General features: G+C 36.0%; 1 protein-coding gene across 2 annotated transcripts in view; it reads right to left on the bottom strand.

The window, feature by feature from the left end:
- Positions 1-191: 191 nt before the first annotated feature.
- The window catches only part of oprl1 (opiate receptor-like 1), a 32,392-nt gene continuing 16,301 nt past the window's right edge, over positions 192-16,282 (bottom strand). For both annotated transcript variants that reach the window (XM_084427870.1, XM_084427871.1), the window contains 2 exons: positions 4,920-5,275; positions 192-1,581 (listed from right to left, as the gene is read on the bottom strand). In XM_084427870.1, coding sequence (XP_084283996.1) covers positions 1,076-1,581; positions 4,920-5,275 — 862 coding nt within the window. In that variant the 3' untranslated portion in view covers positions 192-1,075. The remainder of the gene's footprint in view (positions 1,582-4,919; positions 5,276-16,282) is intronic.

Genomic DNA, 16,282 nt, shown 5'->3' on the forward strand with positions numbered 1-16,282 from the left:
TAAAATTATTTATGCAAATATATAATACTTTAACAATTTTCTTCGGCACATATCCTTCATAAATGAAATTCAACCACGGTGTCCTCAGTGGCTCAGATGTCGGGAGTCTATGGAGACTCTTATAATCGTTAGTACATCAAATAACAGAACATTTGTAATGTTTTTAGGCACAGACATTGTATATCTCCAGCTGCTACTCAGGGCGGGATCTATGCTAATAGAGCAGATCATCTCCAGTCATGGGTGGGGCTTCTAGAACCGCTCCTTTGGAGAGACTATTTTAGTTTATTGGGATTATAAAAAAGGAGTGGGTGGATTTTACCATTATGTGCTGGTTGTTTACATACACTGTGGACACATCTGTGTTCAAACACCTTATAAAAGTAAATTTTGCATAATAGGTCCCCTTTAAGCTTGAATCTGTGCTACCAAACATACATGAATATAAAATATTTTTGCTTATTGTACAGTCAAACAAAGAAAAATATCAACTTTTTTTTAAAATAACAATCAGGCTTTACGAGTCTCTGTTGTTTCAGATTCGTGTCATAACTGTATATAGTTATATAATATATAGTACAGTCCATTTACTATATACTGTTTATACACTATATATACTCTATAGTGTATATAGTACAGTCCAACACTTGGCAATACCACAAAAAGGACTGAAACACTTAATCCATAGGTTCAGAAATATGTTTAAGGCGATGAAATCCTACAGTCTTAAATTTCAAGAGAAACATTGATTGTTGTAAAGAGAGACATAAAAAGCATCTGTACAAGGCTGCAACACTGACCGACAAAGTGTAATAATTATTGAATAAGAACAGAATTGTAGACAATAACATCCAAATCCAATTAAGACACTGTAAAGTGAGCCCCTTTGTCCCTAAAAGGGCGTGTCGTTTAACATGACTCCGCCCTCACTCCTAGCCCAACCCTTTCCCCCGCCCACCTGGCGGAGGTGACTATGGTGCTAGAGTGTTGTAATCTGAGTCAGCTCAGAGTTTGAGTTTCCTGTCCCTGGATTGGGTTGCGGCTCAGGGCTGACCAGGGGCAGCTCCACGCCTAGTCATGCGGGGTTACTGTTCCCATCCGCAGTTTTGCAGTTGTAGGCCACCTCACGCGCGATGTTGCGCATACGGCTTGACTGCTGCGCATCAAGGCCAAACGGTGAGGGGTGGCAGAACTCGCGGAAGCAGCGCTTGAAGTTTTCGTCGAGGAACGCGTAGAGGACGGGGTTAAGGCTGCTGTTGACGTAGCCCAGGGCGATGCAGAAGTGCATGAACACCACCATTTGGACGCTGCCTAATTTGAATTCCAGTGATTGCGCCAGGGCCATGATCTGGATGGGCGTCCAACACACAACGAAAGCCGCGACTACCACCAGCACCATGCGCGTGATGCGCCGAAGGTTGCGATCTTTCTCCTTGGATCCCGATAGGATGCGAACGCTGCGGAGGCGCTTCACCATGAGGCTGTAGCACACGCTGATGATCGCCACAGGAATCAGGAAGGAGAGAAGGAAAACACACGTCCCGAACACTGGACCCGGAAGAACTAAGATGCACTCGGTGCCTGAGAGGAAAGAAAAATATGAGTCACATTTAAGCCTTGAAACTTGAAGGTTTTAGACAGATAGACAGACAAGCTGATACATTCAAGTTAAAGAATTCATGAGGATATTTTCCGGAAATATCCAGTGCTATTCACTGTTCTGATGGCCATTGACAAAAGCAAACAAAAAACCTTTAGTAAACTAAAAGGTCTAAAACTGACAAGCAAATATCTTGAGTGCCACTCAATAATATAGAGATTTTTACAGATACAGCATGCCCTTTTCTGAAAATGTTTTTCACAGTTAATCATTTTCTCCCTGCCACTCCTCTTGACATTTTTGACAGCCTACATCTGAGAGCATTAAAAGCCTCTCCATTTCTGCTATGTGTGAATCCGGACTTTCAGACTTACATCAACACTCCCATTAAACATTTGTCACAAGTGACAAGAGATGGTCTGTCATCCATCCATCCATCCATCCATCCATCCATCCATCCATCCATCCATCCATCTGGTCTAGCACATCTGCACATAAGATTTGCAACTTGTTGTTCCAAGTCCGCTTGTTTGTCTGAAGACTAGTTTGAGACGTAACAGCTTTGCTAAAAAGTTAAACAAAGATTTAACAGCTACACTGCTGGACATTTGTTTACAGACATTCATCCACATCCATCCAGCTCTGAATCTCTGTCATCCTCCCTCCCTCTGCTTCTGTCTGTCTTTCCCTGCAGTGTTAACGGCAGCAGAACGCAACTTGCATGAAGTGATGAATAAATAAATATGTTGCAGCCTGGCAGTAATGGAGAGGAGAGAGAGTGTTACAAAAGAAATATGTCTGAACATTCTGCTGAGAGAAACGCTGATCATCTGAACTGTACTGCGTGTCCAAAGAGTTTGAGCTATTTTCATCAAACTCTACATACAGTAAAGCACACTAGGATTGTTGGAACCTATTTAAGAGGGCTTCTGTCTTTCATCTCAGACCCCAAGGATCTGCCATTCATTTAGCTGTCAGCACCCTAAACATTCGGGGATTGTGTTCCGTGAACAAAGGTGCAGTGAGCTAAGTGGTGCAGCAAGATATTTACTCTTTTTCTCACTCTTCCACGAGTGGTCTCTTCTATCCAAACTGGATGTTTCCACGGAAAATATGATACTAATTAACTTTAATGCTTATAGTGACACTCAAAAAAAAAACAAAAAAAAAAAAAAAAAACAAGAGGAATAAAAAAACCCGCCAAGCCATATTACAGTAATAAGGTAATAAGACTTGGAGAGAAATGTGCTGACATAAAAATTAAAATAAAAAATATTAGAATGTTATTAAAATAATGTGATAAACAAATTTTGGCCTAGAAAATGCTGTGCTAAATGTATTTTTTATACTCTATATATATATGTATGTATATATATATATATATATATATATATATAAAATACTTTAAAATTTTTGAAAGAAATAAGGCTAATATTTTTATTCAGTAAGCATTTCTGTTTCAAATAAATGCTCTTCTCATGAACTTTCTGTTCATCAAAGAATCTTGGGGGAAAAATCACATTTTACACAAAAAAATGAAGCGGTGTTAAGCAACTGTTTTCAACATTGATAATAATTATACAAAATGTTTCTTGAGCAGCAAATCAGCATATTAGAATGATTTCTGAAGGATCATGTGACACTGAAGACTGGAGTAATGGCTTCTCTATTAAAATAGAAAATCATAATATCACTGTTTTTACTGCATTGATCAAATAAAAGCTTGGTAAGCATAAGATATTTAAATATAAGAAAGTCTAGGGCCAGTATATATATATATATATATATACTGGATATAAAGCAAGTCTTTAACCTCTAATAAAATTAACCTCTAATAGGCACAAATGCATGCATAGGTCCATGTATAGGATTAGGTTTATACTTAATCTGTAATGTAAATGCTTTGTCCTTTAATGTGTTACTTAATGTGTGGTAATTACTTCCCTGAGAGGGAACTAGAGATCAGCAACGTTTTTTTTTACATAACACAATAAATCTAAATGGGCTTATCCATTATTTATTTATTTTTTAGATCTATTAGGTTCTTGAATAATGGATGAGAAGAGGGTGTTGAGAAGATATCGAACAGACCCAGGACCTGGCCCAAGTGTCACACATACACACAAATACAAATGTGGTGAGTGGTCACGCACACACCTTCACTGATGGACACATAGTTAACAGGTCACAAATCAAAATGTAATTTATTTTATTTTATATACAACCTGGATTTTTTTTTCCCCCTTGAGATTCCCACTTGCACACTCAAAATGCATTTCAAACTGACATGAATGCACACTCACATTTAAGAAGAAAGGCAAGCTCAGCATGGTATTAAAACTGTTTCCCACTAATACAATTAACCTAGCAAGGTACTTTCATGGTTTTTTTTTTTTACTAAAAAGAAACCTCATTCAATTAGCAAATGCTATGATTATCAAGAGCTCAAAGCCACAGGGAGGAAAGGCTCTTCTGGGTGACCTGTGGTTCTGCTTGCTGAACAGTGTGCAGAGCAATTACTGTAACTTCAATGGAACCCATAACAGCAAAATGATTAACACTGCAATGCTCTGATGTGCTTTTTAAAGCCCATTAATAGTGCATGCATTATTGACCAACAAACCCACCACACATAAACAGCCGTATTACGGTTCCTCTGTAGGTCTAAGGTGTTATAATGTGTTATTCGGTGTACTAGTAGATGTGGTAGTAAAATGGCTCCTCCCGATTGAACGTTAAATAAATGTTTAAAATTCACTGACTGGACTTTGAGTTACTGTGTGATCCTTCCCGCATTTTCTACATTTGAGGGTATCTTTTACATTAAAGTCAACAGGAATCTTTACTTTTACAAAAAAAAAAAGAAAAAAAAAAAGAAAGATTAATTACAAATTGTTTTCTGATTAATCGCGATTAAAAACATTAAAGTTTTTAATATACGTTTTTAACATATTTTATAGTGTAACAATTTCACAGTTAATCTCCAAATGAATGTAGAAACAACATAAAGACCGTATATTTTAAATACTTATGAATATTTATATCATTGATACTAATACAGCTACTGATATCTTAATTTTTTTTTTTTCAATTATAGCCATTCACCATTACAGTGTAATTGAAATCTATAAAAATTGTTTTAACATTTATTAGGCTTCAAAAAAATATAACAACTTTTAATTTAAGTGAACTAAAATTTGGTTCGCTGTCTATGCACACAATACTGATGTGCGTCTTAATGAATCACAAATTAAATTTAGTAGTAAATAGTTAATAAAAGTAAACAAAAAAGCAAATAGGGTCATAACGGTACACACACCTTCCATGGACTCTTCCACGTCTCCAAGTACCATAGCCGGGACCCCTATGGCTGAAGCCAAGACCCACACACAAATATTGACCACTTTGGCCTTGTGGGGCGTCCGCATGTCCAGGGCTTTCACCGGGTGGCACACGGCCACGTATCGATCCATGCTCATCACGGTCAAGGTGAACACACTAGTGAACATGTTATAGTAGTCGATGGAGATGACTGCCTTGCACAGGGCATTGCCAAAGGGCCAGAAACCAAGGAACACATCCGTGCCCTGGAAGGGAAGCGTAGCCAGAACCAGCGCATCGGCCAGTGCCAGGTTGAAGATATAGATGTTGGTAGCTGTCTTCATCTTGGTATATCTGGCAAAGTGACAGAATGAAAGTGAGAGAATGAAAATATAAATCAGGATGAACAGTTAAACACATTTATCCTGACAAAAAGCAGTCTGTGTTTGCAAGGAAACAGATCAGTTGTCGCTCCCCTGGGCCCTCCGCAACACTGGCATTAAAATGACATTTCACATCAAATCCGTTTAGCTTTTTAATGTGTTGTCGGCAATGTCTTGTTTTATTTGATAGCTACGACCTGTGATCCCCATTGTGGAAATGCTCCACGATTCACAAACAAATACAAATATTGGAACCAGAATCAGAAAGAGCTTTATTGCCAAGTCTGCTTGCACACACAAGGAATTTTCTTGGTAAATATGAGCAAAGCACTGCCATGACAATGCATTAAAAGCATGAATTATTTGGTTGGCAGCTGTTTTATGATGTTTGAGAAAGGTAGATAACAGTCGCTGTGCTGTACCAATGATCATATCATTCACAACAGCTCCACATTCACTCAGGATCTAACAAATGTTTTGCCATTGTTGAAATTAAATTAATTAATCTGCATCTGCATTAATGGACGCAGTTTTACAGTAGGTAATTACAGTACAGTTTTTTACAATTACAGTTTTACAGTATAGTGGGTCCACTGCTGATTAGCAGAACTGTTTCAGCAAGATAGTAATAACGTGAGTTAGCCGGTTAGCCAGAGACCTACACAATATAAAACATAAAACTACATATTTTGAACACCCGGTAGAAAATATATACATCAATTCTTAATCATACTTACAGGTTGTAATTCTGAGGAGCAAGGTGGTTCAAATAAAGTTCCATCTTTAATGAATAAGCATTTTGTAAATGGGAGTAAGGGTTACCATATTTTGCCTTCACATGTCACTTTTTTAAAATAATGATTATTATTATTACTTTTACTATACTTTATTTACATTATAAGTCAACCTTGGAATTGTCCAAATATGCATTTTTACCAGATTTTTGCTGATTAGGTTTTGGCCAGAGGTCTAGACAGAATAAACTGGGCACTCTCAAATTTAACTTTCGGTGCACTTTATTAGCTTGACAAAAATAGTATTTAAATAATTACAGCCTTTTACAAACTGACTATCAGTTGTGCAAATAAATAAAATAAAATAAAGTATAATAATAATAAAAAAGAAAATCTCTCTTCTCTAATACAGCATCATTATAAGATGACATGGTGCATTTTTACTCCTCTGCTGTACTTTCTTGGGTGGTTATGCAACAGCGTGAGCCAGACTGAGGAAGTGTGGTGAAGAAGTGAAGAAGACAGACAGCACATCCTCCTCCAGTCCTGAGTCACGCATGCAGGTATAGAGCCATTTTAATAATACAGCACCACAAACATCACCATGTAGAAAAATAATAATAATCAAAGTAAGGCTTGTGGATCCAAAAGTAAGCACTATCAAAGCTTACTATCAAATATGTTACTTTTAGATTATTTGTTGAACTTCCCAGGAAGTGGGACAAAAGATTTGAATTGCATTCTCACTCAAACAGAGTTTTCATATTTCCAGCTGTATGGTAGCACAATATAAACACTGACAGACACTGCTGTGAAATGACAGTAGTGATAATAATAATAATAACCCTAATTATGAAACTGTATGTGTGAGTCAGTGTGAGTAAGAGCTACACCAGCGATATTAGAATGCCGCTTATGAGCCCCTGTGGGTTTATCGTGACAAGTTGAACCGGCAAATGAAAACAACACCCTGTTTTCACTGACATATTGTATTTAATAAACAGTGAACAGACTTCATTAGAAGTTAACAGTAATTCTCTTATAACTGCCTCAAAATTACAAAGTATGTGTTGAATATTTTAATCACAACATTGCACTGATCAAATTACATTTCAATATCTTAATGAAATCTCAATGTACATGTATATACTGCAGTTTCAATATTTCACTGTAAAAGCATGAGCATATAAAGACATTTTAAGCATTTTAAGAAGTTTTCAAATATGATTTCAAACACTGAGATCGTTTTCACACAATACACATGGTATATCATGCTATGGCAAGCAGAAGAGGAGCTCCTTAACACTCATTAACACTCACTCCATTCCCATGGCTCTCGGCCCCGCCCTGCTTGCCACACATACCTTTTCCTATCCCCCAAAAAATGTAACCCCTTCTTTTGCAGGCTTTGGTTTTAAAAATGGTTGAAATGTTTTTCAGTAGGCATAATACGACATTCCACTGACACCAAGAGAGTCATGGATGTGATTCCCACAGGGGGTCTTGACATTATTCAGTGCTAATACCCAAAACAGTATTGTGCCCCCTTTTGCTTTTGATTTATTTGATATGTAATTAGCAATCTTTGTTTTTTCCCCTGGAGTTGTTAATAAAACTATTCGTTCTTTACCTCAAAAAGACATTGTCACCATGCCAAACTGTATTGTTTATTAGAATAGACTTTACAAGAAAACTAACTCAGGCATTAATACAGATATCCCACCCTGCAAAAACAGTTGGTTTTACTAATATCCCTTCAAATAAAAGTAAATAATACTATCTATCTATCTATCTATCTATCTATCTATCTATCTATCTATCTATCTATCTATCTATCTATCTATCTATCTATCTATCTATCTATCTATCTCTATATATATAATTATTTATGTGTGTGTGTGTATCCTACCCCTTGGCTGTCAGGTTTTCTATGCATGTATTATTGCTGCTCTGACTGTGCATTGACTTTGTTTGAAGTTTAATAGTTATAAAAATGTCACAAAGCAAAAAAATATATTATATCATTATTATTTTTTTTTTTACTTTTTAAAATTGGTTTCAGAAAAGTTTTTATAGCCTAGCATTAAATTATCTTGGGTTGATTTGTTAAGATGTAAGCTATTCACTAGCAACCACCAGCTTCTCACATTTTCTTACAAATTGTGTTTTTATTACTATATGTAGATGTCTCTGTTCTGTCATGTCAAATATAATATATTTTGATAAATCTGTTTAAACCTAACCCTAACTGTGTGACTTTATTAAACTCGAAACAGGCGAAATATGGAAAGGGCCTCTGGGATGAAAGCTGACTTTGCTATTGCTTGATTTCATAAATATCTGATGGTGTTGACAAGAGGGACACAGCTTTGAAACCTTATAAAAGAGTTACATTTTCTGAAATATTAACCTCTTCATGTCATTCCATATGACCTTTTATGATTTGTAGAACAGGAACTGAGACATAAGCCCAGTTGCATAAACAGCCAATGTGTTAGTTTAAAGGGGTGGTATAATGCCCCTTTTTACAAAATGTAAAATAAGTCTCTGATGTCCCCAGAGTGTGTATGTGAAGTTTTAGCTCAAAATACCCCACATATATTTTTTATAGCATGTTTAATTTGTCCCTTTTTGAAGGTGAGCAAAAACGCATTGTTTTGTGTGTGTCCCTTTAAATGAAAATGAGCTGCTGCTCCTGGCACAGAGGGCGGAGCTTCAAGAACTTGTGTGTTAGCAGCTTGCAAACACGCACTAAAATGTCAGAAACTGTTCTGCCTTTTATGTTCAAACCGAAGTCGGACAATGATGGAAAGACTCAAGTAGAAGTGACAACATGTAGAATGCAACAGGATGTTTCTGAATGGTTAGTTGATGAATTTTTGTAGCTAATGTGGAGGTAATAATCTTCAAGTCATTGATTAGCATATTCTTTCATGACAATCAATAAATCGTTCGTATGGGAACTGTTGTAAGATGCGTGTTACATACTGTATTGCAATAAATGTGAAGACTTATGTGACAGCTTGAGCAGATTCCTAAATGTGCTCGACTACAACAACTCACCCCCTTTTTTGCTTGCGTGTGCAGGGGTGGGGTTTATGTAAATTTTAGGGTTTGTGATGTAACTAACCCAGGAGGAAGCTCATGTAGTCCTTACAAGCCATTTGTTGTAGTCCTTAAAAAGTGATTTCTATAAAATAAAATATCTCCCTTTGCCTTGAACTTTGAGTGTTGTAACTTTACAGATGTTGTTTATGCTGAAACAGCAACATTACACACTAACTAAAATTAGAAAAGTGAAATTATATTCAACCCCCCAATCAGTCAAGAGGCAGTCAATCATACTTTTTGGTATTAAATTAGGCCAATCTATACTTTTATGGAACTGACTTTAAAAAAAAAATATATATATGATGACAAACTTGTATGGCTAGTCTTAGTGCTTTATGCAACCAGATCAAATGAATGGCAAATAAAGTTGTGCTCAAGTTCTGCCTCGTGTTTGTCACCAGCAGAGCTGATCTAGTTTTTTTTTTTTTTTTTTCACACAAGGTTACTAAATCAAACTAAAACTAGAGAGATTAAACATTTCACAGCAGGCGTGGTTGTAGCAAGAAAATCTAAAATTGGATGAGTAAAAGAAAATCTCACTGGACAGAGTCAGAGCTGAGATTGCTTTGAAATGTTAAGACTGAAGGCTGAGAGATTCAGTTTCTGTTAGTCTGGGATGGAAAGAGGAAGGCACTCGTGAGAATTGTGGTTGATCTTGCACTGACAGCATTTCAACTCCTTGAAAACCAGACTGGGATCAGACAGCACTGAAACTAGACCCTGGGCCCGAGAGCAGCAGAAGGAAGAGATCAATGAAGTGGAGGGATGAAGAGAGAGTAATCAAGGTTGAGACCTCGGAGAGGGAAAAGAGCGTTCAGATCTACAGAGATGATGAGGTTGCAGTGAGCTGTTGGGGAAACCATTGGGAATACATTCATGCACATCAGCTTCTCTCTCTCCCCCTATGATCATGTCTCATTTACACAATCTTGGCCTGAATGTCTACAGACAGTTTTGGGCTTGGGCCAGTCTCAGTTCATTAACTGATGCTAAAACAGGAAGGATATGGGAAGCATAAGACAAAACAAAGATATCTCTGGAATGCTTTTCCAATCTAAATTAGTACTGACGTTTTAGATTTTAAGGGAGTATTGTTTTAGTGTACTTTAAATAAACTCTTTAGACAGCTTCATAATGCATTCTTGAACTGCAAATGCTGTTCCAAATGATAGGCAGCAGGATTAAACTACCTTCTGTGATACCTTCTTGTGATCAAACAGTTGAATACATTAAAAAGTAAACTATATTTTATTTTATTCAATATTAAGGTATTCATATTATAAAGAATATATATGTTTGAAAGAAATACAATGTATGACTTTTTATGACAGTGAAGACAGTCTTACAAAAGATTTCCATTTCAAATAAACGCTGTTCTTTTGAATATATATATATATATATATATATAGAGAGAGAGAGAGAGAAAGAGAGAGAGAGAGAGAGAGAGAGAGAGAGAGAGAGAGAGAGAGAGAGAGAGAGAGAGAGAGAGAGAGAGAGAGAGAGAGAGAGAAAGAAAGAAAATTGTAATAATATTTCACAAAATTACTCGTTTTAATGTATTTTTGATCAACTAAATGCAGTCTTGGTAAAACAAATAAAATAAAATAAATAAAATTACAGACTCAAAACTTTTGAAGAGTATTGTACATCCGGATATAGCTCTTCTTCACCATTTGATCATCATCACTAGAATCCTCACTATAAGTATTATTTATCTGACTGTGAGAGATAGAAGTGGCAATGCTGATCTTTTTTCCATACTGTGAGTTAAATTCTAATTTTAGTTCTTGAAACTCTCTCCGTGGATTATGTATCCATGCAGGAAAAAGGAATGAGTAATCACTTGATCTCTGGTATAAATATTATATGACCTGCCATGTTAGATGATATATTTATGTTAATTGCAGCCACTGACTGAAGTCACAGAGAGAAGGTTGCTGGAATTTAATTACATTTTCTGCAGAGTAATATCTCAAATCCTAATAAAGCAGCAGAGTTAGTGTTGGTGAGAGTATGTGAGCTTCATTCGTGAGGCAGAAGAGTGTTTCTGTAGAGACTCTCACTCTGACACCTGATCTGCCAAAGACAATCACCAGCTTTAGTGAAGACCTCCTGAGCTACAAGTGTTAAATGTGAGGAGATGAAATACTGTTTTAGAAACTAAGCATCTCTGTGTAATTGAGTGTGGAAAGAAATATGACATTTTGCTCTCATATAAAAAATAAATAAATCAGATGAAAATAAAACGGTGTTTAGTCCATATTTAAAACGTTTTTCTGTCATTTTCGGTAGTTATTATCAAAGCTGATGCATGTTTTTCCAATAAGTTTGGTTTTAGTTGGGTATCTGGTGCTGTAAAAACGTTGTGATTGACAGCTGTGCTTGCGACTGAGTCTGCAGGAGTGGGACTTTGATACAGCTGCACCACCTCTGGCTCCAAATGATGTAATGGTGCAAGATGTCAATAGTTATTTATGGGATATTTTGGCTTCATTTGTCTATAGTGGAAGGAAGTGGAAACAGGTCATCCATCTCTTATTTATTTTTTTCAGTCTATGTGCAGGCTAACATAGTTATCACTCCCAAATAGGTAACAATAGTAAGCAAAAATGGTTGCGCTATACAAAAGTCTACTGGACTTTAAAGAGCCCATATGTGTGTTTAAATTTGCTTACAAAGTGCCTTTTGTTGATGTACACTACAGCATGGTCACACAGCAGATAATCTCAAAGCAAACACACACGGACTAAAAGCTTCAAAACATATGTGTTTCTTACTTAAACCTCAACAAATATTTTCTCTAATAAATCTGTGCAAACTGCTCTTTCTGAACACAAAACAACTGTAATTTTGTAATAAAAGTAGGTAAAGTCCATAAGCCATATGGTGACTGCATTGTATGTCATTAATCATAGTTATGGCCGTCATTGTGTCTGTGATGTGTAAACATGACATAAATGTCACGGTGTGATCTGAATGATGAAGTTACTAGTGTGTAACCTAGCATTTGGGAGTGATAACAAATTTTACTGTTGTTCCTTCTCAGAGCCAAAAGACAGCTTGTTTCATGAATGATGGATGACTTGTTTGAATGGTCAACATCCAAGACAATATATATAAAAATATATATTTATATATATATATTTCTAGATACAACTATTTTTCACAATATCTGTAATATCAAACAATATCAGAAAATATATGTTTATTTAGTGTTGCATTGCATCAAATGCTACTCGTTCCACATGAACTCCAGCAATGAGAGAAACAAATCTCCTGTTGAAGAAGTGATCATGTCGATGTACTTCAGTATAATTATATATTTGTTCACCCTATAGAATAATGATGACTGCCCTATTCACAACCAAAAGCGATCAACCGATCAAGTAATTGGTCCTTTCAGAAGCTGTACGGATAGTTTTATGAGGAAAATTTACAAGGGCAGCTTTAGAAAATGATTGAATGTGCCTTTGTCAATTTGTATTACTTAACTTCCACAGAAATATAGCGGCTCAGCATTGTGAGTCGGACACTGAAAGAGATGCTTCAGAGAATGAGGAATTGTAAAAGAACACTATACACACAAATCAGTGGGTACACAGAGTTTTGTTAGGTCATGGTTTGAGGGAAAGAAAGAAACAATTGTTTAACATTATCCTTAGCATGTAATAAAAAGACAGCCTGATTGACCGAAATTAAGTATACACTGAGTAACAAATAAATGTTTGAGTGTTTTTTTCCTGTATTTTTAAATGAATGCAACAATGGTGAGCATACTGTTCTTTCAAAAACAGGGACATTGGTTTTTTACACTTTCTTCACACTTTTTATTAAATATTTATTAAATATGTTGTATGCATGCTGTGAAGTGCCGGGAGTGTAAAACTAATGTGTGTTCCACGTTTCAATTTTATCATTTGTCATGACGCAATGAAACATACCAAACTGTGTGGACGTCATTTTTGTCAAAGTCTTGCACTCATTATTCCCAGCCTATTATTCAATAAATTACTATGTGGAAGGTGTTATCTACATTATTGGATGTTATTTTGTGGGTTTTACTGAAAATGGCCAGATGGAAGAAGCTGTCCTCTGCAACCAAGGAGGATATTGCTGAAATGGCTAAATCTTGTCAATCGGTTTTGGATATTGCTCATATGCTGGATGTTAATGGTCACAATGTCTACAGAATTGTTTCAAATCATCATGAGACCACTACCAATGCGAATGTAAAGCACTGTGGCTGGTAGAAAGACTAGTGAGCATTTTGACAAAAGGATGAAAATCATCTGAATGTGGGGCCACCTCAAAACAGCTTCTAAAGACTGGATGAGACATTTTCATCTTGAACTGTAAGCCAACGGCTAAAACAGGCTGGACTGAGAGGTTGTGTACCAGTAAAGAAACCATTTATTAGTTTTATCTTCTGCAAAGAAAAAAAAAACACCTTGCATTTACCAAAGAACATAAGGACAGGAGTGTGGAAGATTGGAGCCGTGTTCTGCAGTCAAAATATAACAACCTAGGATTGGATGGTTACGGGATGTGGAGTGTTTTAATACCAAATGCATGTGTGGCGGGGAAAGATAATGGTATTGGGAACCCAGGTGTTGGAAGGATCTACAAAGTTGCTGGCACTTTGAAAAAAATAAATGAAAATACCTGGGAATCCTGCTGAACACAATGTAGCTAAGTATGGCGGATCTGCTTGGAGATCAAATGTGTATTTTTCAACATGATAATGATCCCAAACACACAGAGCATGCAACAAAGTTATATACACACACACACACACAGAGAAATTCTGATAATAAATGCAGGCAAGGTGAGGGACAGTCCTCAAAGACCACATTAATCATCTTAATACAGACTAAATGAACTGGAGAAAGAGAGTTAGAATTCACAAAATGACTGGCAGCTCAGATAATGTTTCACCAAAACTAAGCAAAACAAAATGCTTGACTGACACCATTAGAGTACTGACAATCATTATAACTATATGGACGACAAAAATACGCAGTGAAAAAAACATATAGTCAAAGTAAACATCAATTTTAAAATCAAGCAAATGCCTCTGCCAAATGGATGCTCTGGCACTGGGCTGGACAAATCTAGCGCTCACTTCACAATGTCCACTTTCAACAAAGCAGTCAGGGCAAATGTTGTCACATAAACGTTTTAGGCCTAATTATTAAACTTTAATGACAAAATAGTTAGTGACTGAGGTTTCTGTTACTGAGCTGATCCTATAGTTTAGTCGATGTGTAAATGTCTAATCAAAAGCCTGGTGGCTTCAGACATTTGCTGTGCCATCTAACACATTTCATGTCATGCTGGTGCAGCTTGTGTATAGCTTCTGCTTTGATTGAGTATAATCAAAAACAACATTTCTTTTGTCCCAGTCTCTGCCAGTGGTCCAGATAATACCCAGCAGGCCCTGAGAGGATTACTATGCATAGAAAAAGACAAGAGAACGGAGAGACTACAAACAACTCATTTAAAACTGTGTGAGCAAAAATCAAACAAGCATAAAAACAAACTCTTCAGCTTTCAAATATCAATCAGTATTGTTGAGAATGCAGCACAATTTATTTATTTATTTTAGTAAAATGACAACATCTTAAAGCTCAACGAAAAAAACAATCTATAAATTATTCAGATGTTTTTTTGTTTGTTTTCTGCAAAAATTATGCTCTCAATATTCTAGCAAAAGTCTTACAGTTCAAAATTCTTTCAAATTAATTGCATACCATTGTAACTTGGAGTAATTAAATCACTTGTTAATACATGACAAAGAAAAGCAAATAATAATGAATAAGAGCAGAAATCATTCCACTTCAACCAGTCAACCAGTTTATGAGATTATTTACAGCCAGGACATATAAAGGTCAAATGGGGATGATACCAATAGGGAACACTTTCTTATGATTTATAACTTCATTGATTTATAACAAATCATTAGACGCTTAAATCCTACTACCTGGATAAACTATTATCTATTATAAATTGAATCAAGCATGATACACAGGAAGCTTTAAATATAAACTAACATTCAAAAGTTTAGGGTCTGTAAGGTTTTAAAATGGTATTACATTTTAAAACCGGTTATATCTTTTTTTTTTCTTTTTTTTTTAATGTATTTTATTCCTGATACATTTATTCAGGATTATTAGATGACTAGAAAGTTCAAAAGAACAGCATTTATTTGACACTGAAATCTTTTGTAACATTATAAATTATCAATTTAATGCATCCTTGCGGAATAAAAGTATTCATTTCTTTTAAAAGAGAAATTACACACAAAACAGGGATTTAATAAACTGTATTAAGAAATGTTCCAAATTGTTCTTAATGAGGTTGTAATAATAAATAAATAAATGTGAAAACAGTTTATAAAAATTTTTGTGTGATTTCGTGAAGGTGTAGCGCCTCCTTTTAGTGATAATTTGATGGGGAAAAAAAAACAGCAACACAAAGACTTTCATAACCCTGTTCATGTAAAGTGAGAGTCACTCCTGTAAATACATATTAACTGAGATTTCAGAACAATTACCCAGAGACTGTACACAAGCTGTAAACCTGTGGCATCTTTATTACAGGCACAACACATCCAGTGACTTCAAAAACAAACAGCCTGGAAAGGGAAGTGAATTGAATTAGCCCCTGCCTGTACATAATTAATACTTTACACATCTAAACAGAGCAAGAGCATGATTGCACAATTTCTCTCATTTGGCAAGAAGCTGCTGGGAATCACAACTTTGTCTGCCAAGCACATTAAAATGTTTGTGTCTGACTGCTTTTGCATTTTTGCCAAATGGTCTGCATTATCACCTCACACACCTGTATGTGTATGTGAGTGTTTACGCACGCTGAGTCCTGTCTGTCAGCATGCGGAAGGCTGAAACAAAGTCTAGTAACAGAGTATAAAGGCACTGTTTTTTGCATTCAAAGTGATAACCTCCATTGGAAAACATTACCAATGGACAAGGACAGCAGAACAGAACAGATAACAACACACACTAAATGTAACGGAGATCGGACCAAGACTGACAGAACAGACGGATTTAACACAGAACAAACACATATTACACTGATTAACAGAACACAGGTGATACAGATGACGACGATGA

The sequence above is a fragment of the Rutilus rutilus genome, assembly GCF_951802725.1.
Source record: "Rutilus rutilus genome assembly, chromosome: 13".
NCBI lineage: Eukaryota > Metazoa > Chordata > Actinopteri > Cypriniformes > Leuciscidae > Rutilus > Rutilus rutilus.